This window comes from Ciconia boyciana, chromosome 7, assembly GCF_034638445.1.
Source record: "Ciconia boyciana chromosome 7, ASM3463844v1, whole genome shotgun sequence".
Lineage (NCBI taxonomy): Eukaryota > Metazoa > Chordata > Aves > Ciconiiformes > Ciconiidae > Ciconia > Ciconia boyciana.
The window spans coordinates 27,646,267-27,662,466 of record NC_132940.1 but is presented as its reverse complement, the minus strand read 5'-3'; the positions used below and the strand labels follow the sequence as shown (position 1 = coordinate 27,662,466).

Genomic DNA, 16,200 nt, shown 5'->3' with positions numbered 1-16,200 from the left:
TAAATTACAAAACAAACTGGTAACAGCAGTGCAAAATATTAGCTCCCTTCTGGAGAGAAGATGGAAATAATCTACAATATTTAAGAATTCTCACTTATTTTAAAACAGGGTGGAAGGTTGAACTTGAGTGATGATTTGTCTTTCTAACTCAAAATTTCTCTTCTGTCCCCCTTGCTTTTTTTTAATCTTCTGTTTTAGTACCAGTTCTAGTTATTTCATGTTCATGTCTTGCTGTGTTTTTATTTTGCAAATCTTGTGTCTGTTGTCGTTGGATGCTTTTGTGTTTCTTGCGGAGGGCAAGGCAAATTTTGTTACACTTCTGAGTTGCCTCTTCCTTCTAGTTCTCAAACAAATTCATTCTCTTCTTTAATGAAGCTTCCTATGCATGCTTCTGGGGGCTTTCTTTTCTGGCTGGAAGAATTTACATGCTGCTAAATGTCATTTTAAACTGTAGATGAGCAATTCAGCTTGCATCTTTTTAGAGTATTTGGCTTTGTCCAAGTTAGTATCATTTTTTGTTCAGGGAAACTGAATAACATTCATATGCTGCCTATGTGAATTCTCAGATTTTGTGGAAATGCTGTACTGTAGCTGATTGTGTTCAATTTTATATTGAAATGACGTGATTGGTTTTGCTACACAAATAAAAAGGAAGAGTATATTATAGTACTACTTGGATATTCAGTTTTGATTGTAACTGGGGAAAGAAAAGCATAAAATATAACACTAAGGAGAATTTCATGCCATAAGAAATTTGTGAGAGTTATGTTTTCCATGCACCTCATACTGGATAATGTACAAGAATTTCAGAATCTGACTGTAGCCGTCTCTGAGATAATTAAAAAAAAAAGTTTTGTAATTATGTACTTACATGTGAATACATCATTTAGGTTTATGGGTTTTTTGTGTGTGTGAAACTCACTATAGGAAATTTGGTCAGATATTCTATTATATCCTCTTGAACTCTATTCCCTGTTGGCCTCAATATACTTTTATTTCAGTGCAGTGGTTTTTATTTACTACTACTCATTGACAATTGCACGGGGGGGTAGGAGAAAAAAGCCAAAGCAGTATATTTGCTAGCTTTTTCAGCACTGAAAAATAATCTACAAATAGCATCCATGAAGAATTCATTGTTATAATAAGAGCCAAGGGAATTTGGGAAAGAAAGGGAGAAAAAAAAATAAAACCAAACCATGAATATTTTTACTAGTACTTCTTCAGTTTGCTTCTGATAATATTTTAAATCTTCAAGACTTGTGTATCTGCCAAGTAATTTTCCTTTTACTCCCATTTCCTATTAAGAGTTAAAAATAGTAAGTATCTATACTGGACGTTGTGAAATAAAAGGTAGAGAAAGAAATTAATGGACAAGTGTAACAGTTCAAATGTACCAATGCATATAATTCATTGTGGACTCTTTTACAACAAGAAACGTAAGTAAAGGAATGGTCTGTGTCGTCCTAGATGACAAATTACATATTTCTGGTAGGCAACCTGTGTAGACAACATCTGTACTAAACAGGTAAATGTATTTTATGCTTTTACCGCATGTGTGCGATTCAAGAGGAAGCAGAAAATAAGAGGTTTTGCATGGCAGGAAAAAAGAACCCAGAAGAGTTTGTTGAGCAGCTCGCTGGTGTGGGTTTAATGTAGAAATTTCTGAGCATAAATCAAAGAAGAGATTAAATGATTGCCGGGGGGGGAGGAATGTTTCTGCCTGTAATTAATAATGGTGAAAAATCCATTTGTATGTTATGTGATTCTGATAATGTAGTCTTGGGGTTTCCGTCAGTGCTGAAATGGACTGGACTGCAGCTCTTGTTCCAGTTGAAAGGTTGGTTTGTGATGTGGTGGTTATGAAATGCCTGAAATGGTCGTATTCTACCTGAGTAGTTATTATTATCACTCTGCTTCTTTCTAGGACATGTTTATGTGCCTTAACATTCCAGTTTCTTATATTTGGCATAGTCACATACAGAGTTAATTTTGTATTTCAGTTTTCTAGGTGTATTTAAAGAAATACGTAGTTTAAGAATAGTACTAGTGTAATACCAAGTTAGATAAGTGTAGGCTAGCACTGGAAAAACAAATTGGGTGTTTGAAAGAATGTCTTTCAAATATGAGATTGGCTTATGAAAGGTTCTGATACAGCATTTATGGAAGTTACGTAGAATTAGTAATTAACATCTGGATTTCTTAGGAGAGGACCCAGAGATATTGGAGATCTTCCTCAGCTACAAATTAACTTTAGAAAATAACAGATGATCTTATTTACTTCTGGGGTATTCTATTATAAAACTATAACTTTAAAGTTTTAGTCTAACTGAAACTCACAGTGCAGGTAGTTTTCAAAAGCCATAATTAGGCATAAATGTTTTCCTATGCCATTCAGCACTGGTAATGTGATTAGCTTAAAATTGAACTATACTCATCACTTGCAACCATATCACAAGTGAACTCATTCCTTAAAGGATTTTTAATTTAATTGCCCTCAAAATTAAGTTGTGGCCCCCAAATACTCAGTACAGAAGTGAGATTGCAAGCAGACATAGTCATCAATAAAAGTAAAATAAGGCTTTTTTTTTTTTTCCTTAAAGCCTTTTTTTTTTCTTCAGTCAATCTAGTAAGAACTTGGAATTACCTGTGTTTATGGAAAGCTTGCACTATGGGGAATTTTGGGAAAGAAGTATGAAGGAAAAGAAAGATGATTATTTAAGTTCTAGTATAATAACTTGCAGTCTTTATACCATTGTATCCATGTTTATTGGTAATGATGGGTAACACCTGAAATAAAGCTGAACCATATAGATTGTGTGACTCTGAAGGGTTTCCACATCTTACTCCGACTGTGCATGTGTTTGGCTAGGGATTGTGGGGGGATTGTATGATGCATAACAATGTACGTAGTAGTGATTTTGGCTAAAGATTGAAACAAAGCCAAGAAAGGCAATGTGTCTAAGCTTTTGTCTTTGTGTCTCACAGTTTGCTCATTCCTCAGAGGTATGGAAACTATAGGAAGGATTCACAGTAGTCCTCTCCTAGTTGCATGATTGCAGCTTATTGTCTATCTGCAGTTTCATATAATACTGCAGTATTCATGAAGATTTAAAGTTTAGGCAGCAAAGAGGTGCACTGTTTTTTTCTTTGAATGTTCATGTGGTTTAATACAGATTTTTTCCATTAACAGTCTTGTTCTTAGCATAAACAATTCAAATCTCATAGAGCTAAGATAGTAAATTTAGGAATTTTAACATGAGATGCATTAAGTAAACTGCTGAGTTGCAGCCAAATTTCTCTGCTTCTTGTGATGGATCATTATTTCTGATGCAGTGTATCAGGATGTCTTTCTGGTTGGCTTACTTAAAATCTTCATGCCAGCTGGGACAGGCTTTGCTGCTAGAATGGTTTCGATTGCTTTAATAGTAAATGTGAGGGGGCTGGTAATTGTAAGGTATTGTTCTTGAAGAGCAAATAATCAGTTGCACCTGCAGTCAATGGAACTGCTTATGCAGCCCCGAGTCAGTAGCTGGTAGCTTTCTCTCAAATGGGTGTCTTGTTACTGCAGCTTTGGTTCGGCAGGAGAGAGAAATCTTTCCTTTGACATTCTTAAAGTTCTGTGATATATGCCATAGGACATGTATTAGAATGTCACTTGCAGTAGGACTTGTACATCCTAGATATTTCCACAGTGGAACAACAAGTTACTTGGCAGTGCACTCATCATGCTGAACTGTTCAAATGGTTTTAGGTGAAGAGGTGAATGCCCTGCAATTACTTTCCTTGACTGCTGTTTCCTTCCTGTTGATTTTGTTTCTTTCATGCTGGCAGTCAGTGATGGTATCCTCTCTTCAACAACATAGAGCTCCATTCTGTGCTAAACTTGCCCTACTTTTCCCTTTTGTAGTTTTATTCCTTTCCTTCATATTACTCCCTTTAGCTTTTTTTTTTACACTTTATTAATGTCATTTATTAATGTGTACCTTTACTAGTGGTATTTTATTCATGCCACAGACCATCTTGTTCAAACTACAGTCTGTCATATCTTCTTGAGCAACACAATTTTTTAAATCCTGAAAAGGATTTAAAAATCCTGTGCCCAAATGTCATTTGATGCTTAGGAAGGTATCTTGTGTACTCTCCTTTGTGCCTCAATGTTTGATATTTAAATACATATTTATTGATGTGTATGGTTTGCAGCTCAGCCAATGGTATACTGAAATTTTGAGCTGATGTGATTGTTCTATAGGACATTCTAGATACTAACCTGTTTTGGATGCTACACCTTATTTTTTCCCCAGTTTTTTGGGTGGCTTTACCTGAGATCCTTCTTTTCACATGCTTGTTTCTTCGGTAATTCCAGAGTGTGAAATAGTGCTGGGATGATAATCTTGAAGACTTAACATTTTCTTGACCCATTGAGCACGTTTCAGTATAGATGGCAAAGTGAAGTTTCTCTGTGCTGCTCCAAGTGTTAGGTCTTTAAGACGTGTTCCAGGAGCATTGCTCTTGTTTGTCTGCTATTGTTGTTGTCATGGTTTCAGCATAGCAGAAGCCAATCATTATAAAACAAACAAACAAACCTTTTGGTCCTGTCTGGTGTAAATTGGAGAGGGGTGTGCTGTACAGCCATGTGATTTCAGTCCATTATGGTGAAAAGAATATTGTTTACCACACTCAAGTGTTTCCTTCAGGAAAGTTTGCTGTTGACTTCCTGCTATTGTCATTTTATGTTTGAATTATTCCTGTAATTGTGTTGGATTTTCAAACATAACTGCAGTTTTTCAGAAGCATGTCTAGCTTTCAATCAGTCATAAGTGTGAAGCCTAGGCAACAGAGGACTATGAAGTTTTTAAACTTGGTGACTCCAGATGATAATTTTTTTTTATGCTCCTATGCATTAAGAAAGTTTCTTTAGAAAGTATTTCTCATTGTAAGTATTTTCTTTTAAATTGTGTGATTTCTGTTCACACAAGGAGGAGAACTGCTAATAGAAGATCCAGAGTTCTGAAACTTGACTGCCTTGTTAGACTTCTATTTATTGCATTCATTTTTAAGGTTATAAGATTCTGCCTTTTTTTCTAGCAGAGAATATGTGCAAGAGATTCACGTGTGGAAAAAGACTGCAGTCTCTCTATTTTTTGGCTTGGTGTGACCAAGTAGTTTGATAACTTTCAGTACTGTACATTCATTTCTGTGCTGGAAAACATACACAGATTTGTACTGTAATTTTTTTAATTTGTACTGTGAGAAACTTTTAGGAACTTGGTGTTAATTACTTGTAAGTTTATTACTGAACTGTTATATAAGAACTGTGCAGAGAATTTTGTAAAGTAACTAGTGTAGCTTGGAAATTTAGGCATGAAACTTTTAACTTGTTAGGGTGTAGTACTGAAAAGGAGTGTTCAGTAAACTCTTATGTAGAATGAAATTTGGTGTCAGTGATTTAATTACTATGGGTGTGAAGTGGGGTAGTGAATCATTTCCAGGCAGTCTGCAGAGCTGTTGCTATCTGGGGTTTTGAAGAGTACACAGCTGAAAAAAGAAGTGGTTATTCAATCTTACCCATCCACAATTCAAACAAAGTCTTTAACTTGAGCTCTTCAGTGTTTCAGAGACGTGCTCCTTTGTTCTGTTTCTGTTTGCCTAGACTTTCTTCTAGAAATTCAGGTTAATTTGAGTCTTTTAAAAGCTACTATTCTTTTGGTAATGTATCAGTACTCAAGTTTGCACCTGGATTGCATGGCTAGAGCTGCAGCAGGTGCAGAATCAAAATGCAGAATGACCTAGATTGGTGTAGAGCCAGGGGGCTTTAAGCAAATGGAAGGCACTTTCAGCATTAATACTTGCATGCAAGGAAATGGAACATATGCCCAAATGGTGATGTAGAATGTAATCAGTCCAATAAGCTGATACATTACTGTGCATATTTTCATTTCCAGGCCTAATTCTTTTAAATGAGAGGAGGCACTCAGGTTGATGCATGGTGATGCTAGAAAGGTAACGAGTGATGAACCACACTGGAAAAGTATATGGTTCTTTTGACAGTCTGTAGGTCATGGAACTGTGAAATTGTGATCATAATACATGCAATGATTGGAGAAGAGAAGGTAGTCTTAATGTTAACGGATGATAGTTTATGTTTTTGAAGCATTAGACTTGATTATTCAGTACTAGTTATTGTGTTTAGTCTCTAAAGATGTAGTTTTTAAGGCAGTTGTTGATGTCAGTGTTTTTAACAATGCTTATATGTTTATAAAACTGATTATATTTTGCAAACAGAAGAAGTGGGAATACAGTTTGTCACCATACATTAATGTTGGGCTTTGTTTGCATTCTGTACTCCTTAGTGTTAGACCTGTGTTTAAAGTATTTAATATGGACTGCTTTTTGCCCAAAGGAAATGTGTATGATAACTTTGTTGTAATTTTATTGAAAAATCCCAATGTATTGAAGACTCAAGTAGATTTTTTTAGCAGTTGTTCTGCATCTAATTCCAAGTTTAAAAATAAGGGTCCAAAGTCTTGTCATCATGATACTTTTATTTAAAGGGCTCTTTTCTTAAATACCATTGTCTTAGTAGATGGCTTATAATTTTATCTGCTTCCTCTATTACCGTCAGTGAAGCTGTGATTTTGACACTGGAGTTGCGAACTACTACTTGTCCAGGCATTAATATTTCATCTCTCTGCTGGTGCCTGACTCAGCAGTACAGGTTCGAGCTGGTTTGGGAGGGAAGGGAGAAACATATTGCTTTTGTGTTCTTAGCCAGAGGGTATGGTACAGCATTTATGCTGATGTATGCTGGGGGCATGTCCCCTGGTGCTCCAGGTCGGTCTGTGTTCTGCTCCTTTTTGCTGTCGCCAGTGGGTCCTCTTGCATCCCAGGTCTGCTTTTGAGCAGCTGCATCAGGGTCAACCACTGCCCTCGGAGAATGCTCTGGAAGAAGCGCCTCTCTGCTTTCTAGCCTGGTCCTTGATTGTCTTTTACAACCAGCTGCATTAACCTGGCTAACACCCTCAGCAATTTTTGAAGTGGGAATGCAGCTGTAACTATGGAGTCCCTGACTTGGAAGCATTTGTTTTCTGCTTTGCACAGGCTGTATACAGTGAGTGGAGCTGAAGGTACTACTGTATGTGGCCAAGTGTTCACATTTTTGAGACCTTATAAAAAAGCACAAAAGTGCAAGTGGTGGGTCTCTCACTTGTAGCAGTGTTTATTTCCGCAAGAAAAGCGAGTGGCTGACTGGTAGAATATCACATGGTGAATGTGAGAGGATCAGGTCGAAAAAGCTGTATTCTGAGAAAAGAGTGTCCATGCTGTTACCAGTTAAAGGAGCGTTGCTGTGGTTATCTGGAAGCTGGCAATGCTTAACTCTCATTCACCAGTTGCTTGAGAGTTTGAGGCAGGAAATTTGAGAGCTTCGAAGTTTGAGAGCAGTTTGGGAGGTGGTTTCTTCTACTCTTCCCACCCTACCTGCAGGTAGCAGACCCTGGGGTCCGCAGTAGACCTCGTAATGGCTGCAGTAACTGTTTGCAAGAATGTAAGCGGGTACCTACATTCTACTTGGACCATTTAGCATCTCTTAGATTTACATTAATAAGGAAAAGTACTTGGCCATTACTACAGATTATCAGAACTGTTTTATTTACTACCTGAGTAGCTGTTAAATAGCATGGGAAGGCCTGTGTAGCTGCTGGAAATGTTCAGCAGGCAAGAGTGCCCACTGGACTGCCTGAGGCAAGAGGTGGCTCTGTGGGATCCCAGTTGTTCGCTCCTCCTGCTGGGAGGAAGGGGCAGCACAAGGCTGGGAGCAGGAACCTGGCGAGAGCCAGAGTCTCTGTTTAGTGGTTCTTGTGGCTGGTTCATTAAATGAACCAGGACACATTTTATGAGGGACTTGGGGAGATTTTTGCAGAAGATGAAGCCACTGGCAGTTGAGCAGAGGATTGTTCCCTGCCAGGTGCCTCTCTCCCCTTTGATTTACTTTCGAACTGTGCTACTGGCTCTGTGGCCCTTTATTTATTCCCTTTGCAATGCTGATGGAAACTTGGGTTAGGGTTTTTTAATGAATTCAGAAGGAATGCAAAGTTTTGTTAGGAACAAAGTAGAAAAAGACTCCAGTGGAAAGAAATAACTGAAACAGGGAACAAATGTGTAGAACTGATTATAGAACCAGGATTTGTGCTGAGAGGAAAGGAACCATGGCAGGCCAGGCACAACAGGGGATGCTGCTTTGCTGGTCTTGTTAAGGGGTGTCTGTATTCTTTGGAGTTTGGGAAGAACATCTGGTTGAAATAGTTAGAAATTCTCCCTGTCACAGGCAAGAGGAACCTGTAATAGGTCAGTCTGGAAAGGGGAAAGGTTCCTCTCTTGGTGATGTTCTGAAATTCACAAACAGCTGTCAGCCTAGATTATACACCTCTGATTTACGTCCCTCCAGGTCAGCAAAAGCATCTCTTCAACTTAGAGGAGCTCTACCAAGTATTCTGCAAGGCTCCAGGCACTACCTGAAATACTAATATCCTCCTTGCCCAGAAACAGTGACCTATATAGTCACAGAGAAAACTGTTATCCATGGAAGTGTTGATTGGATGCAGCTGCACTAGCTTTAGTTCAAGTTTAGCTGTATGAGCCCTGAGCTGAGACTCAATGCATAATTACATCTTGGGGTTGGGGGGATAGGTGTTTGGGCAATATTAATTTAGAAAAGGAAGCTAGGCTTTTTTTTTTTTAGTGGAGAAGACTGCATTCATGTTTGTCTGTACCTCCATTTGCTTTCTCAGGATCAACTCTGAATAGTTCAGAAATGTTAAATCCGGCAGAAGGGGGAGGGTGGCCTTAAGAAGCCAAGGTGAAGTAGTGCTGGACCTGAGGTGACTTTGTGTAAGACAAAACATGGTCGGTAACACGAGGCGTCTCCACTTGATAGTTGGTGGTAGGTCTGGTAGCATAATTGAGGGTGGGAAGGTAAAACCAAAAACAGTGTTCAGAAAGTAGATACCTGTCTCTGGGGTGAGAAGAGTATGATCAGTTTTCAACTCTTGGGTATTTTTTTCTAGGCACTGGAGAGTTATTTAAATCTGGGAAACTTTTCTGCCTCATTTCCTACAAGTGTCTGGTAATCTTTCTCATCTAAGGGAGAAAGAACCACAGATGCTTCCCAGAGCATTTGCATTGTTTTCAGGGTTGTCTGGGTTTCAATTTAAGTTAATTTACTCATGATAAGAGCAAGAAGCTCTAACAGTCTTGAAAATATCTTTTTTTTTTTTTGGACGTTTTGTAGATTCAGGTATGAACATTACTTTGATTCTGTATTATTTTTGGTCTATTATGTTTTTGTTCTGATGCATTGTGTGAAGGTGGTGTAATAAATGGCAGCAATCTTCCAATTCCCAATAGCTGTTTCTGCATGATATCAGTTACCTTTACCCAAGTCTAGTTAAAATAGCCCAAAAGTTGCTTAGGTGTAGACAAATGCTAGCTTATCATGGTTTGATTGGTGATTATCATGCCATTTTAAAGTATGAATTAATTGGGTGGTTGGTTGATAGGGTCAGTTGACAGTAGATGCACAAGTCTAGGGAATTTACAAAAGGAAAAAGGTTTTCTTGCAAGTCCTGGTGGCAATATTCAGGAGCTGACTTTGATCTCAGGGCGCTGAGAATAGGAGGACAGAGAAGGAATATTCAAAAGGAAACAGGGTAGTGGCAGCAAGTTTAGTCACTGAGAGCTTGCAGGCTTCTGGCACTTACTCAGCATAAATTCAGTCTGATTAAAACTACTAAAAAACCAAACAAAACAACTCTTTTTATCACCTTTAGTCTGGTAGTGTGAATTTATGCAGATTCTATCCTCTGTATCGTATGACAATCGACATTGATGCTCTTCTGCACTCCAGAAGTTAATTTGTCATGTTAAGTGGCCACGGTTTTATAGTCAGCATGTAAACCAGTTTCTTAAGTATATTTTTCCATTAATACATGTACAAGTTGAATATGTTGCAGTATAGTGCCTTCTGGGAATATGAGGTACTTCTCCATTTTTGTAGTGAAGAGAATTTCTGAGAGTGCTTGCATGTTGTAACATATTCTCACAAATATTTAAATTTATATCCTTTCTCTGGAGTGGTTTGAATGATTCCGTGCAGCAGGAAAAGCCTACTCTGGATACCGAAAGCAGAAATACCAGGTGGACCTCTGTCTAAAGAAAACACAGATTTCCTAATTACTAACCAGGTTTTGTATTGTGGACAGAGCCTAAACCACTACCAATAGCAAGATGCATTATTTGCAAAAATAATTTCAAAGGTATTTCCAGTGTTGTCCATTTAGATATGCTGCCCCTATGTTCATAAGGATTTACAAGAGACTTTTTTCCTTTGCAGAAACGGAAGGCTTTAAAATTGATACCATGGGCACCTATCACGGAATGACTCTGAAGTCTGTAACGGTAAGCTAAAAGTCTTTTCTTAAATATGTTTTATAGAAATGATAGCGTACCTATATATGTATATCTTGTCAGCCTGGCCTAGGCTCTGTGAGGTCACTTTGGTTGACTAACAGAATTGATTAAAGTTCTTCTCTGTGAAAAGATAAGCATGTTTTGATTTGGTCTGCAGATTTTAGAGATCTTTGCTCAAGGGATTTGTCTGCAGTAAAAAGGTGTGCTGGGAAGGCGCTGCTGCCAGGTTCTTCTTGTGGAGGTGCAGCCTTTTTGTGCTCGACTATATTAAGATGCCCAGATTTTTGCTAGCTTTATGTCTGTTTATGAAGGACATCTCTCATAATCATAAGTGATAAAACTATACTCACAAAACTGAAGTAATAAAACTAGGTTTTGGAGTATCTCTGTTTCCTATTCTGCATTTAATAACAATAAATTTGTTTAGTGGTGGAAGAATTTGACCTCTGCATTACTGTTGAAGCTTTCTAGCCTAGTGGGCTGGACTTCTTTTGTATGACTTTACAATGCTGCCAGTGGGAATTGCTACATACACAGATGAGAGAGACCCTCAAACAGATTTCCTTTTTTTTTTTTTTTGGCCAATATTTGTCTGCTTTTGTGGAAGTGGGTTGAATGCTCTCAAACAAACACTGTTTTGATCTGTTGGTAAGTAGGACAGATGCTACAAAACTAATGTAGAGCCCTCACTAAGGTTTTTGCCATCTGCATACCTATATGAATCTGATGAATAGATAGCACTAAACACTCTCCTAAATCCATGCACTACTTCTAGTTTGCACTCCTAATTTGAACATAAAATAGTATCTTGAATGTAAATTTCTTAAAAACATTTAGAGCTTTTTCTTGTTTGATAAAAATTCTTGCCCAAGTCTTTCATTCCCAACATCCTCTGGACTTAAAATACTTAAAAGGGAAGGGAATACTTTAAGTAATCTACTTAGTTCTAAACAGTGTTGTTTCTAGCTTAATTCAGAATTTGATTGGGTGAAGGAAGAAGATAACCCATTATGTCCGAAGACTTGTTCTTGAGCCTTGCATGAATTTAGGGCTGCTTTATGAGGGATCAAGCAGTGTTGTTATACCAAACCCAGGTTTCTGTGGTATGTGTCTGTTTCAAGTGGTAGTGGCTTGAAATGACTTAGTAAGTGACTTAGTAAATAGGTTCTGTTTAAATTGCCCTGTGGGGAGGAAAAAGAAAGAAGAAGAGGAAGAAAAAAGTAAGATTATAGTAAAGTAGAAATGTTGAAAAGTTTTAAGCTTGTCAGTATAAAAACTGTAAAAGTGAAGGCATGCACAGTAACTAAAAAAAAAAAATCATTTTTAAAGTTAATTAAAATATAATTAAGGTTTTCAGGTTTTTTATTCTAGGAATCCTAGCTCACATTCAGCATACTACCTCAAGTTTTGAGGTAGAGTTATTAAACTGTCCTTTCTGGTTTCTTCCATTAAGAAAGAAAAAATAACTGATATTAAATTACTAGTAAATCTTTTTGCAACGTAAATTAGAATGTTTTGAAATAACTATTTAAGAGGTATTACATGACTGCACATAAAGCATCATCTGGTGTCATGAGAAATATTAAAACTCCATCTGTCATTTAGCGTTTTTTTTAAGAAAGAATTTGTAAGGGATTTTTGGAGCCTTATTTTCCAGACTATTAAAAAGGTGCCCTAAATGTTTAGCTCATTCATAAATTGTGGTGACATACTGACTTTGTGTTTCAGATGAAGGAGAAATAAATCTGTTAATTATGTGGCACAGAAATGGTCATCTGTTTTTGTCTAAACTTTGTCACAGTGAGGGACCACACAGTTATAAGCCATAATCTTCAGATGGTGGTTTTGTGTAGAATACTTAATCTACCAGTTAGCAAATTCCATATTATGCTTTTACTCAGGGGTGTTTTTGTGGTTTGTTCCTGTTTTTCATGCTAGACAAATGTTGGGAGGAAATGAGAAAGTAATTTCTTCCCCTAGAGGTTTAATGGGAAAGTACATTATACTCATTGGCTAAATCATAGGAATATAGAGGATAGCATTGGAATTGCATCCTACCTACATGATGTCATCTGCTGTCCTCATAGTATTGGTATAATCCCTTTTGTGAACTCATCAAACATTTCAAAGGAATTGAAGTGTTAGGTAGCTCTTTGTTAGAGGCTGTCTTCAAACTTCAGACCTCTGATTTCAGATGAATGGTGAAATTTGAGAGGTTCGTTTTTATGCCATTGTTCTCCTTGACTTAGGTAGCTCCTCTGTTTCTTCTGTGGTGTTTGTTTCCATTAATGTATTTATAGAGAGCAGTCATATTCTCTTAAAACTTCTTGTTTTGCTTGGCTAAACAAGTCTTATTGTGAAATAAGCTTTCAATTCCCATGTGAGTCTTCTTTCTCTAGCTGTTTCAGTTAGAATTAATCTTTTTTTCAAGCATGGAGAAGTAAAATTTCATGAAGTCTTCTAAGTGAGATCTCACCAATGGTTTGTAGAAAGGCATTAAGAATTTCTTACTGCTTCTGCAATTATAAATATTGCCTTAAGATGGATGAATTAATGTGTTTTACTTTATCTTCGTTCTTTATCACTTTTTCGTATCTTCTTATTTTTGCTCTAGTTTCCACTTTGGTTATGAGTTGCATGTTGGAAGAGATTGTTTATCCCAGTGTGGTGGTTCATTTGAATGTTTAACATTATTGGTAATACCGTCTACCCCAACTTTTCTTCTCTCTGTGTTACATTGATTCCTTTGGCTTCCTTGTCACACATTGTCTTTTATTTTCTTTGAACAAAACAGTTTGTTTTGATGGTTAGTCTTCTTTTTAAAAGGTTGATGGAGCCATTAGCTTCCAAAAGCTTTGATCTTGTTAGCAATTGGAAATAACTTTGTAGACATATGCTTACTACCTGGCGTGTAAATCATGACCCTCTGCCTGGAATTGTCCACCTGCTTCTCACGTACAATTTGTAAGAAGCTTTTATTTGTTTTGCGTTATATTCCCTACATGTCTTCCACTTGCACTCTGCCTTATTGTAATTCTCTGTCATGATTTTTGAGAAATGTGCAAAACTTCTGGTTTGTGTTTGTTCTTGCTGAAATATGAGTTGTCCTAGATGCTTGTTCTTTTTAACAGCAAAACAAAAACTTCTGCATCTTGACTGCTTTCTTTTCATCAGTGATGTTGGAAACTTTCTTAGCATTCAAAATTTGTGCCAGAACAGATGGTGAATGGTGGGCTTTTTCTGAAGTAATGTCAGCTAAAATAACTTGTGCTGCTGGCAGTTCTTCCCTGTAACAGGGTTTTTGCTTAATTGGCACACTTACTCTCTCTTAGGAAGAACTGACTTATTTAATGAATTTTTATTGTGAAGGCATGATTTCATTATTCTGGACCTGGAATTGTTTATAACAGGACATTTTCCTTAGAAAGGCTTTTTTAATACCTGCAGCACCTTCTATTTGCCTGGATTGATGATGTTTTGGAAACAAGTAAGCTAGTGGTGGTAGCTCTTGCTATCTAGTTACCCAGCAGTTCATATTGCAAATTGTGCAGCATGACTTTCAGAAACCTACAGGTCTACCTGCAGGCTTCACTTCAAAGCCTGATCCCCTGTATAGCAGGGCAACTTCTGTTTTTTTTTTAAGTAGGAAAGTTTACTGTTTGAGACGGATCAAATAAGAGCTATGGAAGACAAGTATGTTAGTATTTTTGTACCATGCAGGGTGTGAGGGAATGCTGAAAGAGAATCTTAAGCTGATATTCTCAACATGTTCTTCCTGACATGTGTAAATTTGACATGCTCAGGGCATTAGCCTTCTGCTTTTCTAAAGAGAAATGTTAACTTGGAGTCTAAGCCAGTGTCATCTAGTGGAAGCCTAGAAAGTGGGTCTGACCTTTTATATATAATGAAATTGAATTTTGGACTAATGGTTTCTGTAACTAGAATATGTGAAGCATTTAACTGTTACTATGGCTTGAGATGTCAAGATCAGAACAAACCATCTGCACCTATCTCAGGATACGGGAGAAGTTGCTTGTTCTGTGAGTGTCTGATAAAGCTGGCTTTTATAGATTGGTACTAAAATGTATCCTCTTCCAAGCTGAGGGCATGTTTTGTATTAATTGCATGCACATGCAAATATTTGTTTCTCCATGACCATAATAGTCACGGTGATGCTGGTTTTACTCATCTTTGTGCTTTTTTCTTAAGCTTTCATGACTTCGATATGAAAGAAAGGAATAGAGTGATAGCCTGTAGAGTTCTGTGGAATGATTTCCTCTGAGTTCTGAGAGTCCTGGATGGTCATGAGCTGTGATTCAGTGTGGTTATAAATCTGGGTGCAAGCAAATTAAGATCTGCATAGGACTGCAGTAGACCCTTGTAGAAATTACTTTGTTGCCTTTCCTAATTGCTAGAAAGCTCTCCTGTTTTTAACTTTTGGTTTCTTTTAGTGTTCATGGCCGCTGAAGTTCAGAAGCTTCCTTTGTCTTTTGTTTTTGCTGCTAGTAATGGAATCTGTCGTCGATCATCTGCACTCATACGCAGCCAGAACTACTGTTGGCATTTCTTTCTCCTACTGTTCAGTAAACAGGTGGATGAAAGAGCTCTTTAGGTATTAACATGATATCCTTACCGGATAGTTCAGGGCTACGCTTGAAGAATCAGTATAGTTAGTGAGGGTTTCAGTTGAGGCACTTAACTTGTAGCAAACTCAAATGCAAATTTCTTTAGTGTATTCAAACATGTAAGTTTTATCTCTAGTAAGAAATTCTATGTAAGTTTTCAGTGCTGCTGAGTTCAGTGATGTTTTTCCTGCAAATTAACAAAAGTAACATCCATCTTTCCAGTGTAAACTGCCAGGCTTTACAACAATCTCTGTTGTAAAATTACCCTGAGTAAGCATATGAGACTATCAGTAATTAAAGAAAATATATTACAGTTCAGTTGAAACAAATACATTCCATAGTTCCGACAGAAAACAACTAATAAAAAAGGGGGTCCCTATGTAAGCCACAGTACAAGCAGGCTTAATTTCATAAGAATTAGAAGACTGGTTCAATACCTCTAAGGTCAGCAGTGTTTTTCATCAGTTTGTGGTCAGTATCAGATTTTGAGCATTAACTAATCAAAGGATGTTGCTGTTATTGCCCCCAAAATCTTTAGAGTATGGTATAGTCTCAGTGATTTTATTATTTTAACTGAGAGATTGCTTAACCTCTGGTGTGTTTTCAAAGGATTAGTGTGTAGTAGAATGAAGGGGAATGCTAAGTTTCTGGCACTTTAAAGACTGGGCCATTGGAGAGGAAGCATGTTGGGGCAGAAGCAATCAACATGGTATATGCACATATTTTATGTAAAAGACTTCAGATAATTGATATGCTTCTGTGTAAGAAGGTAAATCCACAAGATCTTTTTTTAATTTATTGTGAGGAATTAAGATTGTGATTCAGTGCCAAAACTTGAAATGAGTTTTCAGAAGCGTATGGTGGAATTGGACATTGTCTCTCAGTATACAGATGAATAGCACTTACCTTAAAAAACAAACAAACAAAAAACAAAAAAACCCCCATCTTAGATATTAGAGATATCACTACTTATCCACACATCACCAGTCTTCTGTGTCATGTCCTAATCTCATTAAAATATTTGAGAGCAGTGGTATTGAAGGAGGAGTCAACAAAACAACAGACTCTTTGAAAGTGTTTGAATCGGGCTCTGAAGTGGAGCATAATTTTC

General features: G+C 37.2%; 1 protein-coding gene across 1 annotated transcript in view; it reads left to right on the top strand.

The window, feature by feature from the left end:
• The window catches only part of CDC73 (cell division cycle 73), a 112,643-nt gene that overhangs the window by 27,815 nt on the left and 68,628 nt on the right, over positions 1-16,200 (top strand). The window contains exon 10 of the mRNA XM_072867779.1: positions 10,388-10,452. Coding sequence (XP_072723880.1) covers positions 10,388-10,452 — 65 coding nt within the window. The remainder of the gene's footprint in view (positions 1-10,387; positions 10,453-16,200) is intronic.